The 14,881-nt window shown below is 37.8% G+C and overlaps 2 protein-coding genes across 2 annotated transcripts in view; both read right to left on the minus strand.

Annotated features, from left to right (window-relative positions):
- The window catches only part of carm1 (coactivator-associated arginine methyltransferase 1), a 28,646-nt gene extending 20,658 nt beyond the window's left edge, over positions 1–7,988 (minus strand). Inside the window, exon 1 of the mRNA XM_032587829.1 lies at positions 7,814–7,988. Within this exon, the coding sequence (XP_032443720.1) occupies positions 7,814–7,955 (142 nt within the window). The 5' untranslated portion in view covers positions 7,956–7,988. The remainder of the gene's footprint in view (positions 1–7,813) is intronic.
- A 407-nt stretch (positions 7,989–8,395) lies between these two features.
- Positions 8,396–13,975, minus strand: LOC116735757 (guanine nucleotide-binding protein G(I)/G(S)/G(O) subunit gamma-5-like). Its single transcript, XM_032587836.1, has 3 exons — positions 13,767–13,975; positions 10,027–10,153; positions 8,396–9,633 (listed from the first exon to the last, which is right to left on the minus strand). Exons 1-2 carry the CDS (start codon positions 13,857–13,859, stop codon positions 10,028–10,030), a joined length of 219 nt encoding a protein of 72 aa, XP_032443727.1. The 5' UTR covers positions 13,860–13,975; the 3' UTR covers positions 8,396–9,633; position 10,027.
- Positions 13,976–14,881: the final 906 nt, after the last annotated feature.

A 14,881-nucleotide genomic window follows, 5' to 3' on the forward strand; every position in this document is an offset into this window, starting at 1 on the left:
GTGTCTTTATTACAGCAGAGCAACACTGAGCAGCATGCAGGAAAAAACTGAATCCAAATGATGTAATCGTCATTATGTCAATGTATTTGGTTTCAGTGACAGAATGAAACCAAATACTGAAGTTGGTTTGTTTGTTTACTAGGATCTTTATCAGCTATCGCCATGACAATGGCTACTCCAGCTGGGGTCCACATCATACAAACAAAAATTAATAACAAAATCAGTAACACACTCTTTATATAAAGTTAGTAATGTGACATGTCAGTTGAATAATAAATCTCCATTTAACACTTTGTAACATGAATTAATCAGGGAGCTAAAGCAGGTGTTACATAGAAACAGTGAAGGAAGGAGTTCCATGTTCTCAACTGACTGCTGTCTAGTATTGTTATCACATCATAGAAGATCAAATAGCAATTATGTGTTACAATTATGTAAAGTGTGGTTTAAAAAAAGTTACTTATTCAAAACATTTGGTATTTTAGATTCAGTATTTCTTAAAAAACAAAAAGAGCAAGAAAGGCGACGTCGACCTGATGAATATCTGTTTCTGGAGGAGTTCAGCCTGAGACCCGCTGCATTAAGTTGAACTAACTGTAGTTTGTTCAAACTGGACCACCATGGGGTAATACTGCAGCCAAGACAAGAAGCTGTGTTAATAACTTGAGGGATTAATATTAAGAATATATAATTGGAACATAGATAGTTGTCTTCCCACCAATGCAACAGCCATTCTGTCATCTGTAGTAACACACAGCAGTCTAATTTCCTGGCTGCAGTTTTGGCTGAGTTGTAGTCTGGTGAAGGTGTGGTTGGTCATGACAACACAAGCTATTTCCTTCTAGATGTTTTTTCTGAGCAAATTAGACATAGAACAGCACAGATCAGCACTAACCACTCCACATGCTATGTGGGGTGCACTCACTTATTGTACATGAGCAATAATCACTGGTAGGTTTAGGGAGCCATTTATTTCTCTCAACATTGTGGTAATAATGTTAACATTTTTCCATGAATGTTGGACAGAGTTATGGTTCTAAAGCAATTCTTTTTTTTTTTTTTTTTCTCCGAAGAGTTTTTGCGGCGCTAGTGGCTCGTTTTTTTTTTTTTTGACAGTAGGCAGACAGGAAGCAGGGTGAGGAGAGGGGGGAAGACATGCGGCAAAGGTCGTCGGGACAGGGAGTCGAACCCGCGACGTCCGCGTCGAGGACTAAGGCCTCCAAACGTGGGGCGTGCTGACCCCCTGCTCCCTTTTCTGGTGACCACAGCACGCCCCGTTCTAAAGCAATTCTAAACAGGTGAGTTTTTAGTCTAGATTTAAAAGTACTCAGTGTTTTGGCTGTTTTGCAGTTTTCTGGAAGTTTATTCCAGATCTGTGGTGCATAAAAGCTGAATGCTGCTTCTCCATGTTTGGTTCTGGAGATGCAGTGCAGAACCAGAAGACCTGAGAGGTCTGGAAGGTCTTTAATGAAATTGGTGCTTAGTTGTTCAGTGATTTATAAAATAAAGTTTATTCTCTCTTGCAAATAGCAGCACCAAACAAAACTTAACACATTTTAAAATTGATTTTTGAGCATTTTGAGGAATGCTGATTCTCTATAGAATCCGTTTTTTTCATCCACATCCTGGACACAAACTGTTTAGACTTTTGCTTTAAGGTGCCACAGAGACAGTTTCTTCCCTCAGCCTGTCTCTCTGATGAACAAATTGAGCACCCTGCAGCCAGAGGAGTCAGCTACTCTGCTAGGAAACAAAATAAGCATATTAGCACTACAGCAACCCACACATGGTCACACCGTCTCTTTTACCGCTCATTTTCTCAAACTTTAGATATTTCTACTTCATGTTTGGATGCTTTGAGTGCTTGAAACCAAAGTCAAATCCCTTGTTTGTGCACACAGTGTGTTGAACAGGTCTGCCGTGCAAGTAAGCTTGTCTGATGCAATAAGCAGCTAATCACATAATAAATTAACAGGAGCTCAATAATTTCCATTCTGATGATTATTAGTTCTGCAGAACAATTCTGTTCTCTATAGAACAATTTTGTTCTGCAGAACACGAATAATCCATTTTATTCATGGTTTCAGCTGTATGTCTGTTTTGGTTTCTTTTTCATTTTTTGTTTTTGGTTGTTATGATTCACTATGGAGTGTTCTGTACAAAATTCAAGTTTATTAGTCTTTGAGAGGGCAAAAACTGTGTGAATACATTATTGTTTGCTGCAATAACTACTGGGAATTTATCGTCCAGCAAAATTTGTTATAACATGTTTATGTGTAACACACATTAGACCTTCAACAGAGTGAATCAGCAGAGAAGAGGAAGAGTTGTGACGATGTTTAGAGCCCAGACTGTAGTGGCTGCCCAGCATGTGGAAACAGTGATGTTCAACTGCCTGTCTGTCAATCATAACCTATTAAATATGAATTTGAAGAGCAATTACTCAGTGACATGCTTCCATCTGAATATTTTTTACAAAGCTAGTTAAAAAACTTGGAACATTTATCTCTTCCATCCATTTAAAACAGAACAGAGCGCCAACAATAAGGGGAACATTGGTAACTGGGCCAGCGGCGCTGAACAAAACCAACACTGGCTATTTTTACTTGGTCATTTCCACAAGCTCCCTTTTCTGGTGACCTCATCCATGCTCAGTTTATTACCAGCAAAGCTGTTAAAGACATTAGAGAGGAGATAGCATCTGACTGTGCTTCACACAGAGACAGCTGGGCTGCAGAGAGCTGATCTCCTGCAGACAACTAGCTAAAAACAAAGCATTAGCATACAGCAGCAAGTTGTTCAAGTTAAAGAGAAAAAACCTGTTAACGAGTCAAATTACAAAAAAAGGAAGGAAAAAAAATCAGCAGCTTTATGCCAGAATGTTGAGTGGTTTTATGTTTAATAAATAATACAAATAATACAGATAAAACTAATTGGAGCATAAGGATCATTCTTAGGGCTGAAACTAACAATTATTTTAGTAACAGATTATTCTGTCAATTTATCCAACAAATTGCCACATTCTGTAAATTTTTCATTTAATCACAAACCTTTTGTTACAATATTATAAATATATTAAAAGATGCAAATAAATAATTCAGTTCCCTTTCTAAATCAGAAATGGAACATTATATTGCCTTTATTTGCAGCAAAGAAGAGATCTGTAGCTAAAACAATAGCAACATGTGAAAAAGTCAGGCCTTTCTTATTGAGTTAACATCAGTACAGTATATAGCTGATGTGGAGATTCATTTCTGGATTAATGATTAATAATTGATAGCAAAAGGTGCTTAATATGAGGTTTATTTTACAGAATTTGAACTACTTGAGTTCTGAGTAGAACAGATTAAATCAAATGTATATTGTGTTTTGGACAGTTTTAACTGGATTACTGCTCTGAGTGTGCTGCTCTTTCATCAAATGGCCTTTTTTAAGTCTGCATAGACTGGCTAGCAAGATAGCAATTGATTAATTGTTAGTTAATCAATTGCTATATAATAGTTCTGTATAGATATTTGCATATTCTTTTTGGTTTAAATTCTCAGTCTGCTCACTGGTCTCTATTCCCTATTAAGTTTTCTTGGCTATGATGTCACTGCATTTACTGTGGAACTGCTAAACCAAGTCCTGACTTTCAGCTAACCAATTTAGTCAATCCGCCATTTTAAATAGTCACAACATTACCACAAAATATCTCGATAAAACTTTAAGTCTATTTCGCCCAGCCCTGGTCTGTCTGCCTTTTACCTTTACAAACATGTACAAGCTGCTCCGGTCAAATGACCAGTGTGGTGGCAGCATCATGTTAAGACTATTATGGTATAAAAATATGTCTTTTGCATTCCTTGTTCATGTCTGTTATTTTATACTGCTATCATGTTTGAAATAAGAAATGATGTGGAGTTTATTATTCGTATCTGTCAAAAGTGACTCATGGTGTAAATTCTGTTCCACACAGATCCTCCTCCCCCCTCTAACTGTAGTCACTCCAGAACTTCAGGACGATGTGCTTAGAGCCAGGAGGCATCCTCAGAGGTATCAAGGCCCCAGACATGGACTCATTCAGGAGGAGAAAAACACAACTCTTTATGGATCACTTTAAAGACAGCTAACATTTAAATAAGCAGGATAAGGTTATTTTAAATGGTCGTTCTTTGACCTGTGGAGGAAGTATTCAAGTCACTGCAACACTGCTATGTGTAAAGCCATAGGAAGTTCACACTGCCTTATTCCTGGCTCTTATTGTGAAGGTTTGCTGCATTGATGCTATAAATAGAGACACACATCACTGTGTTATTGTTTTGACTCTGCTGTCCAGCGTCAGCAGACCTTTGGACAAAATGCTGGCAGTCCAAGAAATCTGGAGTTTCACGTGCTTCAATGTTTTCAGGTCAAACTCATTTTAACATCTGACAAAGACCTTAGAAAACACAGCAAACTTCAAACTATGAAGATCATTCTTCATTGTTTGATGATTCCAATCTGGTCCAATGTAGAAACATAATTAGCCCTATTTGTGAAATCATAAATTAGGTGAGATAAAAACTTTTTTTGGTTCCATTCTATTAGCCATAACCCCGTTTTAAGTACTGTCAGACCTACAGACTGAAGAAAGCACTTAAAAAAAATAAATCAAACACCTGTCTGACAACATAAAGTTGGTCACAAGATTTCAAACCACCACACTGTGCCCAGATCCAAAGAACTTCAATGAGGAAACAAAATGATTGACATTGATTAACTTGGAAACGGTGAGAAAAGCATCTCTGCCAGAGAACATGGAACAGAGGCGAAGCGTCCACAGACAGCAGACAACACGCCAACAACTAAAACAACCAGGATCACCGTCTGAAGCTCAGCAGGCCTCACATCATTTAAGGTCAGAGTTCACCATCCTACAATAAGGCAGAGAGACTGGGGCAAAATGGAATCCAAAATGGCCAAAACCACTCCTGACCCACAACAACGTTACAGTCCAATTTGGGAATATAACCTGAAGTCTAACAAGCCAGATGTTGAACATTTTGGAATGCCTTCTCTCTCATAGGCCATAAAAACAAGATAATGCTTCAGAAAAAGGAACACCAACAGTTAAACACGGTGGTGGTCATATGATGATCTGGGGCTACTGCTTCAGGACCTGGAGGACTTTCTGTAACCGATGGAACTAACGATTCTGTTCTCAACTATACTGTCTCAACATGGTGACAATTTTGACAAACATGTCGAAATCATATATTTGTAAAAGTTACATACAGTTTTAAACAGGTTGTTCCTACTAGGAAACCCCCAATGTGACCAATTTAAAACAATTCTGCAAAGAAGAGTGATGCTCGGCAGACATTCCCACCAAGAGCTGACAGCCTTGGTGGGAATCCAAAGACACCTGGCCAAACCTAAACCAAGCAACTGCTTGGTTTAGGTTTGGCCAGGTGTCTTTGGATGCTTTTTTCCCCTTTAATACATAAAATCCTCATTTGGAAACTGTTCAGGTTGTCATTATGACATGTTGATCTGAAACATTCACATGCAACAGAAAAGGAAGTAGAGATTAAATCTGTAATGGGGCAATTACTTTTTTTCACTGAACAGTAAAAGCCAAGTGAAGCAGCAGGACTTGGAAATAGGCTTGTCACAATAATCAATAAATCAATTAATTGCATGATAAATTAAAACAAACAATTTTCACTTGCATAATTTATAGTTTTTCTATCCATTTTTCTACCAAAAAATGGATGATAAAAGTCTTCAGTCTGGTGACTTGGTCTCAACTAGCCCTTATTTTGAAGGACAGTTTTGTTTACAGAGACTTCAGTATCCATTTTATTTGTTGTTTCTGTTTTGTTTATTGATATTGGATATTTAAAATGTCTTCCTGGTCCAGTGCTAAATGTTCATCAGAATTTAAAGTTTATTGGTCTGTAAGAATGGGTTCCTGCATTGTTATTACTTGAAAATGGCCTCAAAACAACAATAATATCATTTATCGCAATAACTTCTAAGACAACTTATTATTCAGCAAAATTTGTTATCGTGACAGGTCAACTTGGAAATATGCCTTTGTTGTATGTGTGCGTTCGTGTGATTTCTAATCGGAATCATTTGTCTTCCACACACCAGGAGCAAGTCCGGATGTGTGTGTTGTGAGTCAGGTGCGGGTCGCTCCCTCCTGCGTCCGCTTGCTAAGCAGCTCACCGTCAGCTCACTCATCACCATCAATCTGCAAATCTTTTTTTAGCCGGAATAAGAAACTTATGTGAAATTACAGCACATTGAAATTTTAGAAATCAAACAAGCCATGAATGCAGTTATTGATGAAAAACTATCCAGAAATAACTGAAAACAACTAGGATGGTCCAGCACACAGTATTAAAAAAAGGGATTGATTAAGCAGATCATAAGAAAAAACTATGTGCAGAATTCAGACCAAGGAAATTCCCTGCTTTCAGGGATCCCCTGTAATTGTTGTAAAAAGCGAAACTTTAACACATTAAATGTAAACAGGAACAGGTTATGCAACTACTTCAGTTTAGCTAGAAATGCAACTTGGCAGTATTTATTTTGGTAAGTTTATTCAAGAATGTTGTATAATTGACAGTTTATCCACAAGAAGCAGAAAAGCAGTTATTCAATAAAACTGACCAAAAATAAACATTCATATTAATAGATTGATTTTCAACTTTTTGCACCACAAATTCATTGTGTGTCTTATTTTAATGTAAATCAAACAGGTTTCAATGTTCTCTTCCCGTATCAAAACTTTCATACTCCATTTCATATTCCCTTTACTGGTATTGTATTTGAAATTGACCGACTCCAATATATTTTAGGTCTATTTCTACAGATATCTCGACGTTGGCTTTCGCCATGATAATAATAATAATGTAGCGCTGAGGATACCTCTTAAATTTTATTTATTTATTTTTGCATAACCTTGGACTTAGACAGCCGCAGTGTGTTGCTGTTTTTAATAGGGGAATTACATTCAGTGGGAAAATGTGCATAGCGGCTCTGATGCTGCCTTCACCGCACACATGAGGTGGCGGGGAAGGGGATGAAGCCATTGTTCCAATGAGAACAAAGATGAATGCATAAATAATGAGGGCCCGGTGTGGCTACGCTACCAAATCTGCCTCAACAGCTTTAACGTAAAACTGCTACTTATAAAAAGTTTCAGTGTGCCATTAAATCCACGGTCCGGTAAAGGCCACGCAGTGTGAAGCGCCGCCCGGACCGAAGAGCACAGCGGGGGGTCAGAAGTGATGTCTCCAGGTCTCTGCTGCGAATCAATTCAAAGCGGCTAATTCAAGCTAAGCACTCTCCTACCTACCCGGCTCCCAGGGGGACAAAACCGATTCATGCTGACTTATAAAAACACAGCTTACACTATTACGACAAAATATAAATAAACAAAACCAAAAGTGTTAAATGGATGCAACCATGTACGCTTATCACGTCACTGTTAAATGTAGGCTAGTGGTATTGTTTAACTAGCATGTTTTAGTTCACCTTATTTAGCAACCGTGCTTACCGTTAAAACTACTCTACATGTTCTTGACCGCGTTATTCCAAGCAGTGAACTTCGTTGTATGCTACCTAAACCCAATGCGTTCAGGCTTCAGAATCCCAAATAAGCTACAAAATATTTAGTTTTCTTTAGTTCCCTCGTGACAAGTAAAGGGAAACGAGGTGGTCTCAAGATGGAACAGCTCCTTGTTGGCTAAAGCTACCGCTGGCCACATTAGCACTGAGCATTAGCAGTTCAATCAGGCCGACCGTCCAGAGAGCAGTTGTTAGAAACAGTCACACTCACCATTGGAGAGATTGATGAGGGCAGCATCTTGTGAGGTTTTCACTTCTAGCCGCAGCGGCTGCTGCTCTGAATGTCGCTGTATGTCTCCATTCGCGTCTCCGATAGAGAGCAGCCGCACGCCGCGGAACACAGAGACCGCCATCTTCGATCTGGAAGTAGAGGCAGGTCGACGGAGCTCACATCCAACCAAGCAGTGCTCTCTACTGGAGGCAGGACAGCCATCAATCCGACGAGCTGCTTCAACAGCGCCTCCTACCGGGCTTATCATGGCAGCACTCAAACACAAGTAACGTATCGAAGATTTATTTTCAGTCACAACTTTAACATTTAATACTAAATTAAAATTAAAGAAATTCAACAACATTTATAAGAATAAATCTATAGGTACTTTTTAAAAATCATACATTAAGATTTGCTTATTCATACAAATCGGTATTAAACAGTGGCTTTCCTAAATGCTTCACATTTGATCACTTTACAGCCATAGACTTTATTATTCATTATATACGAAGCAATGAAAAATGGCTAAGTGGAATAAAAAGGATATAGGCTTTCAAAATACTTGACAAATTCAGATCTGAAAAACGTGGTGTGCATTTTTATTTGTAACTCAACACTTTGTAGATCAGCATTTTTCTGCAAATAGTCTTTTATTGTATGTCTGTACCAGCATCATACATCTGGGACAGAAATTGATAACAATTATTGTATGCAAAATGTTTCAAGCTCAGTCATGTTAGGTGGAAGGTCTGTAAATATCAATATTCAGGCCTTGGTACAATCACAATTGTATTTAGGTCTAGTCTTTGACTGTCCAATTCTAACACATGGATATGCTTTGATTTAAACCGTTTTATTGTAGCTCTGGCTGTATATTTCGGGTTGTTTTTCTGCTGGAAGATGAATCACTGGCCCAGAGATTCATCTTCAAGCAGCTTGCAGTGTCAGTTGGTTTTCTTCCAGCATTCCAATGTATTTAGCTATTTCAATCACCCACCAACTCTGACCAGTTTCCATTTTCCTGCTAAAAAAATGTGTATAAAATGTTCGTCCAGCAGACTGTTTCATTGTGAAGCTGCTGTTCAAGTGTATGACAGTGTCAAATTTACAATTTAAATCTGACACTTTGTGATGAAAAACACAGGCTATTACTTAGTTGACAGTAGAAACATTATTAACATTTTGTTCTGTGTGACCTTAGTGAATGTTGTAACAATTTTATTGTTTTGGTCTTTTTTTTTGGATGTTTCAAAGCACTTTATAAGTTAGTGAATGAATATGTTACAATTGCAGAGAACCATTTAAAAAGCAGTTGAAATACAACAGAACATTAGTGAACAAAATATATCTATCCATGAAGAGACAAATCTGTAAAGCTTACAATAGATCAGAAAACATTTGTTTAGCTAAATGCATGTCAAACTCTTTTATTAACAGGTGGAATTAAATTACTGAGAACGTTGAATAGGAAAAGAAACATTTGTTGCTGTACTTTAAATGCTACTAAAGTAACTATTGCTGAACAATAAAGGCACAAAGTGAACAAAAAAAATTCTAGCATGTTGAAATATTGTATTTTATGTCTTGGACTCTAGTAGGAGCAGAGCCTACTCATTCAATATTTAACTTTAGATTCATTCTGGAAAAGCTTTGGAAATGCAAAGAATTTGGGGATTATGTTTCTCTTCACTGCAACATTTTTTTTGTGGTCAGAAAGTCCCTCTGAAAACCAGCTGCAAGCAGTGGGGTCGACTTCTTTATCTTCAACGGCAGTGACCTTTGTGAAAATCCACAGGAAACGGTTTGGTTGTTCCGCACCCCTACAAATAAAAGATGAATTGACATTTATATGAAGTTATTATCTCCAAAGACACCTAAAAAGAGCCCTCTAAAACTGTCAAAAGATCTGCTGCTGTACTAGAATAAAATGTTTCACGTCATCTCATTCTGGATGACATGTTTGTTAGAGATGACATCTCCATGTAACAGTAAAACGCAAAACCTGTGAAAAAGCCCTGGATAGAATCCACAAGCTCATATTGGTCATTTTTATTTGATTTTTAGGAAATACATTTTCAAATGAGACGATTAGGGAACGTGGATGTGAACCAAGTATCAAATAAACATCATGTGAGAAGAAAACAAGACATTTCAGGAGAGTGTGAATAATATTTCTTTGGTTAATAGAGCACCACACACACACACACACACACCTCAAAGCAGAACACATGACTTGGGAGGCCTGAATGGGTTATCACTGGAGGGAACCCCGGTCAGCAGAGGGTCTTTGTGAGCGTTTTGCAAACAGAAGGTCTTCAGTTCTGTTGCTGCCTGAGAAACCTAAACAATACAGAAAACACAAGAGAGGACTGTTTGTTGATTATTAATATCAACTCAGGTGGTAAGAATGTGTGATTAAAACTGACCCAGCGTGGGACAGAACCCCTACAAGTACCTCAGCCGAGTTCATGAAGATAAATCGTCAGCTTGTTAAAACTCCAGGGATTTTTGGTCAGAAAATGAGCCCAAAATAAATCCTCTGAATACTTTGCCCACCTTTAGTGTGATGCATTGTCAATAAATTAGAATATTAATTAAAGTTAATTGATTTCAGTAACCCAGTTCACACATTGTATAGATTAATTCTGCATAGACTGATGTTTCCGAGTCTTTATTTCTGCTAACATGATTTTCCGCTTACAGCCAATGACAACACAGCATTTAAGGTAAGAATTGTACATCAGGTTCATAATAAATCTTTTCATATTGGGAACTTAATAGAAAGTAAGTTTAATACCTGCTTAAATGTTATTTTCAAAAAGTGCTTTTAATCTGACAAAAGAGCCTCATTGAAGCACATTCTCATTTATGGAATACAACATTATATTTGGGACAATTCAGCTGAACAAGAAAAAAATACAATGTCATAAAAAGCATTAGCACCCCTACACTAAAACTATGGCTGGACAACTTACTATATATGACGATAGGCATGTGACCAATATCAATAGATAAAATATTTAATATATAGAATATTCAATCCAGAATCACACAGCATTCTGGGGGATGTAGGCAGAGGAAAGGCTTTCACCACTCAACCTTTCAGAGCAGCTAATCAAGGCTGGTGGCATCAATTCATCCCTCTTTGGTTGCTGCCCTTCAGAACTGCTTAAAAATACAAAACTTCACAGAGTGGAGTGAAAACTGTGGATAAAACAGGAAAGGTCATACCTGCAGTTTGGCAGGATTTCAGATAGTTAAAACAAAAAAACTTGTTGATAATATTGATATAAAATGACATGAAATGCTTTTATCATAACAAACTTTTCAGCCATATGGTCCAGCATCAACCAAGACTAATAATTTGTTGAAGCACTGTTTAATTTACATACAGTCTCCAGTCCTTTAAGTACATCTTTCAGCATGCAGCACTTGAGTTGGGAATTTTTGTCCATCTTCATAGCTAACGTGCTCCAGCTCTGTTTCTGCTGCAGGTAGACAGCCCTGTCCTGTCTTGTCCAGCCCTGTTTAGTCCTGTCCAGCCCTGTCCAGGTCATCCTACAGGTCTTCTAATAGGCTTAGGTTTTATCAGAAGTCAGTGGGTTATTAGCATGCTAAAAAAAATTCCTCTTAATTTTCAGCTTTCAAAAACACACCTTGTGCTGCAAACCTGAATGTTTGCAGTAAAAAACAATCTGTTGATGGTTTCCTCCACATTTGCTAGCAGAAGAAAACCCACCCCAGAGCATGATGCTGCCACAACTGTGAACTTTGGTTTCAACGTACATTCATAAAAGAAATCTTTCACAAAGTTTTGTGGGGATTTCAGCCAGGCCAGTCTGTGGTTTTAACTGAACCGGACCATGAGAAGAACACAGCGGGTGATTGCTGTTGCATGTAAAACACAACCAGTAATCACTAGACATTTCTGCAGCTCCTTTCATTTTCTTCTTGCCTTTTCATCGGTTTCAGATCTGCTCCTCTTGTTGATTCCCTTCTTCACTGTCTTTTGTTGAATCTTTGTCCTGAATGATATCTTTGCCCAATAAGAACCTTTAAATGCTCTCAGCAAATCATTTCTTCTAAAGGACAGAATAGAGTGAATATGAGTGAACAGAGGATCTCTGCTGGAGGGTGTGGCTGTCCTGCTGCAGATTCCACATCGGCCTGTAATTATCTCTTCTGACTGTGGGGATTTTAGGATCTGTTGAATGACCTAAATTTGCCTGATGATCAGCTCTTCCAGTAGAGTCGAGCGCCATATTTTCACCAAAGTTTATCTGAGCTTCCTGCTTCCTAGCTTCAGTTTCTTCCTGGTGCTCGCAAAACTTCCCTGGGTGAAGTTTTGTTGCTTTTCACGTCATACCTCTTCAGGACAGATCTCCTCTGGTTGTTCACCCATTCTACGGTGGTCCACTGTTGTCCCCTGCTGCCTGCTCTCCACACTCTGTTGAGGAACCACTTGGACCTACTCCTGGAAGATAAGCCCTTGCTGAACATCGTCCCCTCTGTATCCATTTTGCCCCTCAAAATCTGCTCTGTACTCTGGAATCTTAAGTCATTCTGACTTTTGTTAAGGTTAGTCTGTTACTGTTCTTGCCCTTCTAACCGCTCATCTCTTCCTCTTTTGTTTGTTTACACTGAATCCTGTTATGATTCTGGTTGTGGGTCAGGAAATTACCTGGACACATGAAAAGTTGAATTTGATTTAAGCTTAATCATATTGACAATTGATGTTAGTTGTGAACTCAAGGAGACTGAATGGTGTGTTTAACCTATTAGTTTACCGTACACGCAGATGTGTGTCTCTGAACCAGTTTATCTTTGTGAGATGGTGCTCCATTATTTGAAAAATAATGGTGGTGATGATGATAATAGTGCTATTTAATTCAGCATTATATATGATGTATTATCATATTTAGAAATCATATTTAGTTAGAAATTGTCAAAAATGTCAAATTCTTGTTGCCATGTGTGACGTCATCAAACTGCACCATGACCAATCAGCCTTTTTTATTATTATTTGTTTGTTTTGCTGTACACTCTTTAGCTGAAGTAAAATCATATTGGCACTGTCACTTCATTACACAACTGTGATTTTGTTATCACTGTTCAATAATTAGAAATTGCTCAATTATGTACGCAACACACTCACCCTCTCAACCAAAGAGGCACATTCAATGATGAGATGTTGATGCAGTGGGCGTTCTACAAACTGTTGCACACAGTCCCGGATACTGTACTGATGGGGTCCATTTTATTTTCTGTTAAGCTACACAGGTTTGCTGATAATATTTTTGTGTTAGTTCTCTTGTTAACAAGAATTGTCTTGTTTTTGCTTCAATTCAAAGTCTCCAGCGTATAGTTTCTATTCGGACTGTAACTTAACATTTTCAGACTAACTAATACTTGTGATTTATTTTTGTTTTTTCACCCTCACTTTTCACCTCCCTCTTTGGGACACATACTTAAAGCAAGCCTGACCCCTGTTCTAAAATAAGTATCCCGCCAACAATCCCAGCAGTCACACAGCAGCACAATCAACAAAGCTATCACTGTGCTCAACTCCCAGAGGAAACTGTCTGCAGCAGCCATTTCCTAGAAATAATACAGTCACACCGCTTTCCCATTACTTTGCAATGTAAATAATGAGATGTAATTTTGAACGCATACGTGGGAAGTTCAACTCGGTTACGGAAAAGTATTTGTGTTATATTGCATCTACTTTTAAATTAACATAAACATCCATCTATAGCATCCAAACATTTAAAATTTTATAAAATACGTTTTAAGACGGCACTAAAAGTTACAGTAAAATTACTTTAAAAAGTCAGTTACGCTTATATTAAATTTCCCCATATTAATAACAAGCATCACGCGCACCGAAGTTCGCTGAGGATGCGCTCCAGAGCGGGAGTCACGCGCAGTCCAGTCCTGAGCGGGACTTTCTCACCTTTATCCGCCGGACGCTAGCTTCCAGCCGCAGCTGCTTCACTGCTTTCTGGGCGATGACTAAACTGCTGTTGGCCGCGCTGTTGTTCGACATGACTGCGTTCAAGAAACAGAGAAAGTTACAGCAACTTGGCAACTGTACCCATATGAGCCAAGTCCTCAACTGTGAGAGCGCTGTGGGACTTCCGGTAGAATTTTTCAAAATAAAACCTACATCGTGTGTTAGTTCACATTTTAGGCGATCCCCGTCTAAATTGCATGATCAGTGATTTCATTTATTTATATAGGCAATTCATTGCTAAATGTAATACTTTAACCTTATTCATATGAAATAAACAATGTATTTCTTATTAAGATTACTTTTTAGAAAGTTATCATAAGGTTATCTAATATGTATCATGACATGATAACCATGAGTAAAAAAAAAAAAAAGAAAAGAAAATGGATGGATATTTTTATCTAGTTGCCAACTTAACTATAGTTATGAAGTAATGCCACTGGGATAAGAGCAATGGCTGAAAATCCTTCATTTCTGTGGGGTCTTTTTAGATCAAAAACATTTTTAAACAGATGGCTGGGTCTGGAGCCTATTTTTTAGCTAACTGGGAGTGTGCTGCAGCCTTATTGATTTCATTTTTACACTATTACAAACATGATTGGATTATTTGCCTCAAAGTCACCTTAAAACACCTTAAAAATTAAATAAATATTTGATTTTTGGCACACTTTTTCATCAAGAAAACAAAACATTAAATTATAAACCAATCTTTCTGGCCTATATGAACTACTTCCTCATCTGTTTTGTTTGTTTGTTGTTGTTTTGTTTGTTGTCTTCCACACACATGGAGTTGGTGAAAAGCAGATGTTATCTAGTAACTGCAGGAAGAGGTGTATTAACTAAAAACTCCCCCAGGTGGGGGTCAGGAAGCATTATTTGTGCAATCATCACCCATAAGCACAATCATTTCTGTTTTATATTTTCATTTAATTAAATGAATCTGTTTTCAGTTCATCATTGAAGATTTTTTTGTGTTAATTTTCATTATGAATGATTGGTTAAAAAAAGAAAAGGTAAAAAAAATCCAAGAAGGCGAGTACTTTTTATAGGCACTGTAG

The sequence above is a fragment of the Xiphophorus hellerii genome, chromosome 16 (assembly GCF_003331165.1).
Source record: "Xiphophorus hellerii strain 12219 chromosome 16, Xiphophorus_hellerii-4.1, whole genome shotgun sequence".
Lineage (NCBI taxonomy): Eukaryota > Metazoa > Chordata > Actinopteri > Cyprinodontiformes > Poeciliidae > Xiphophorus > Xiphophorus hellerii.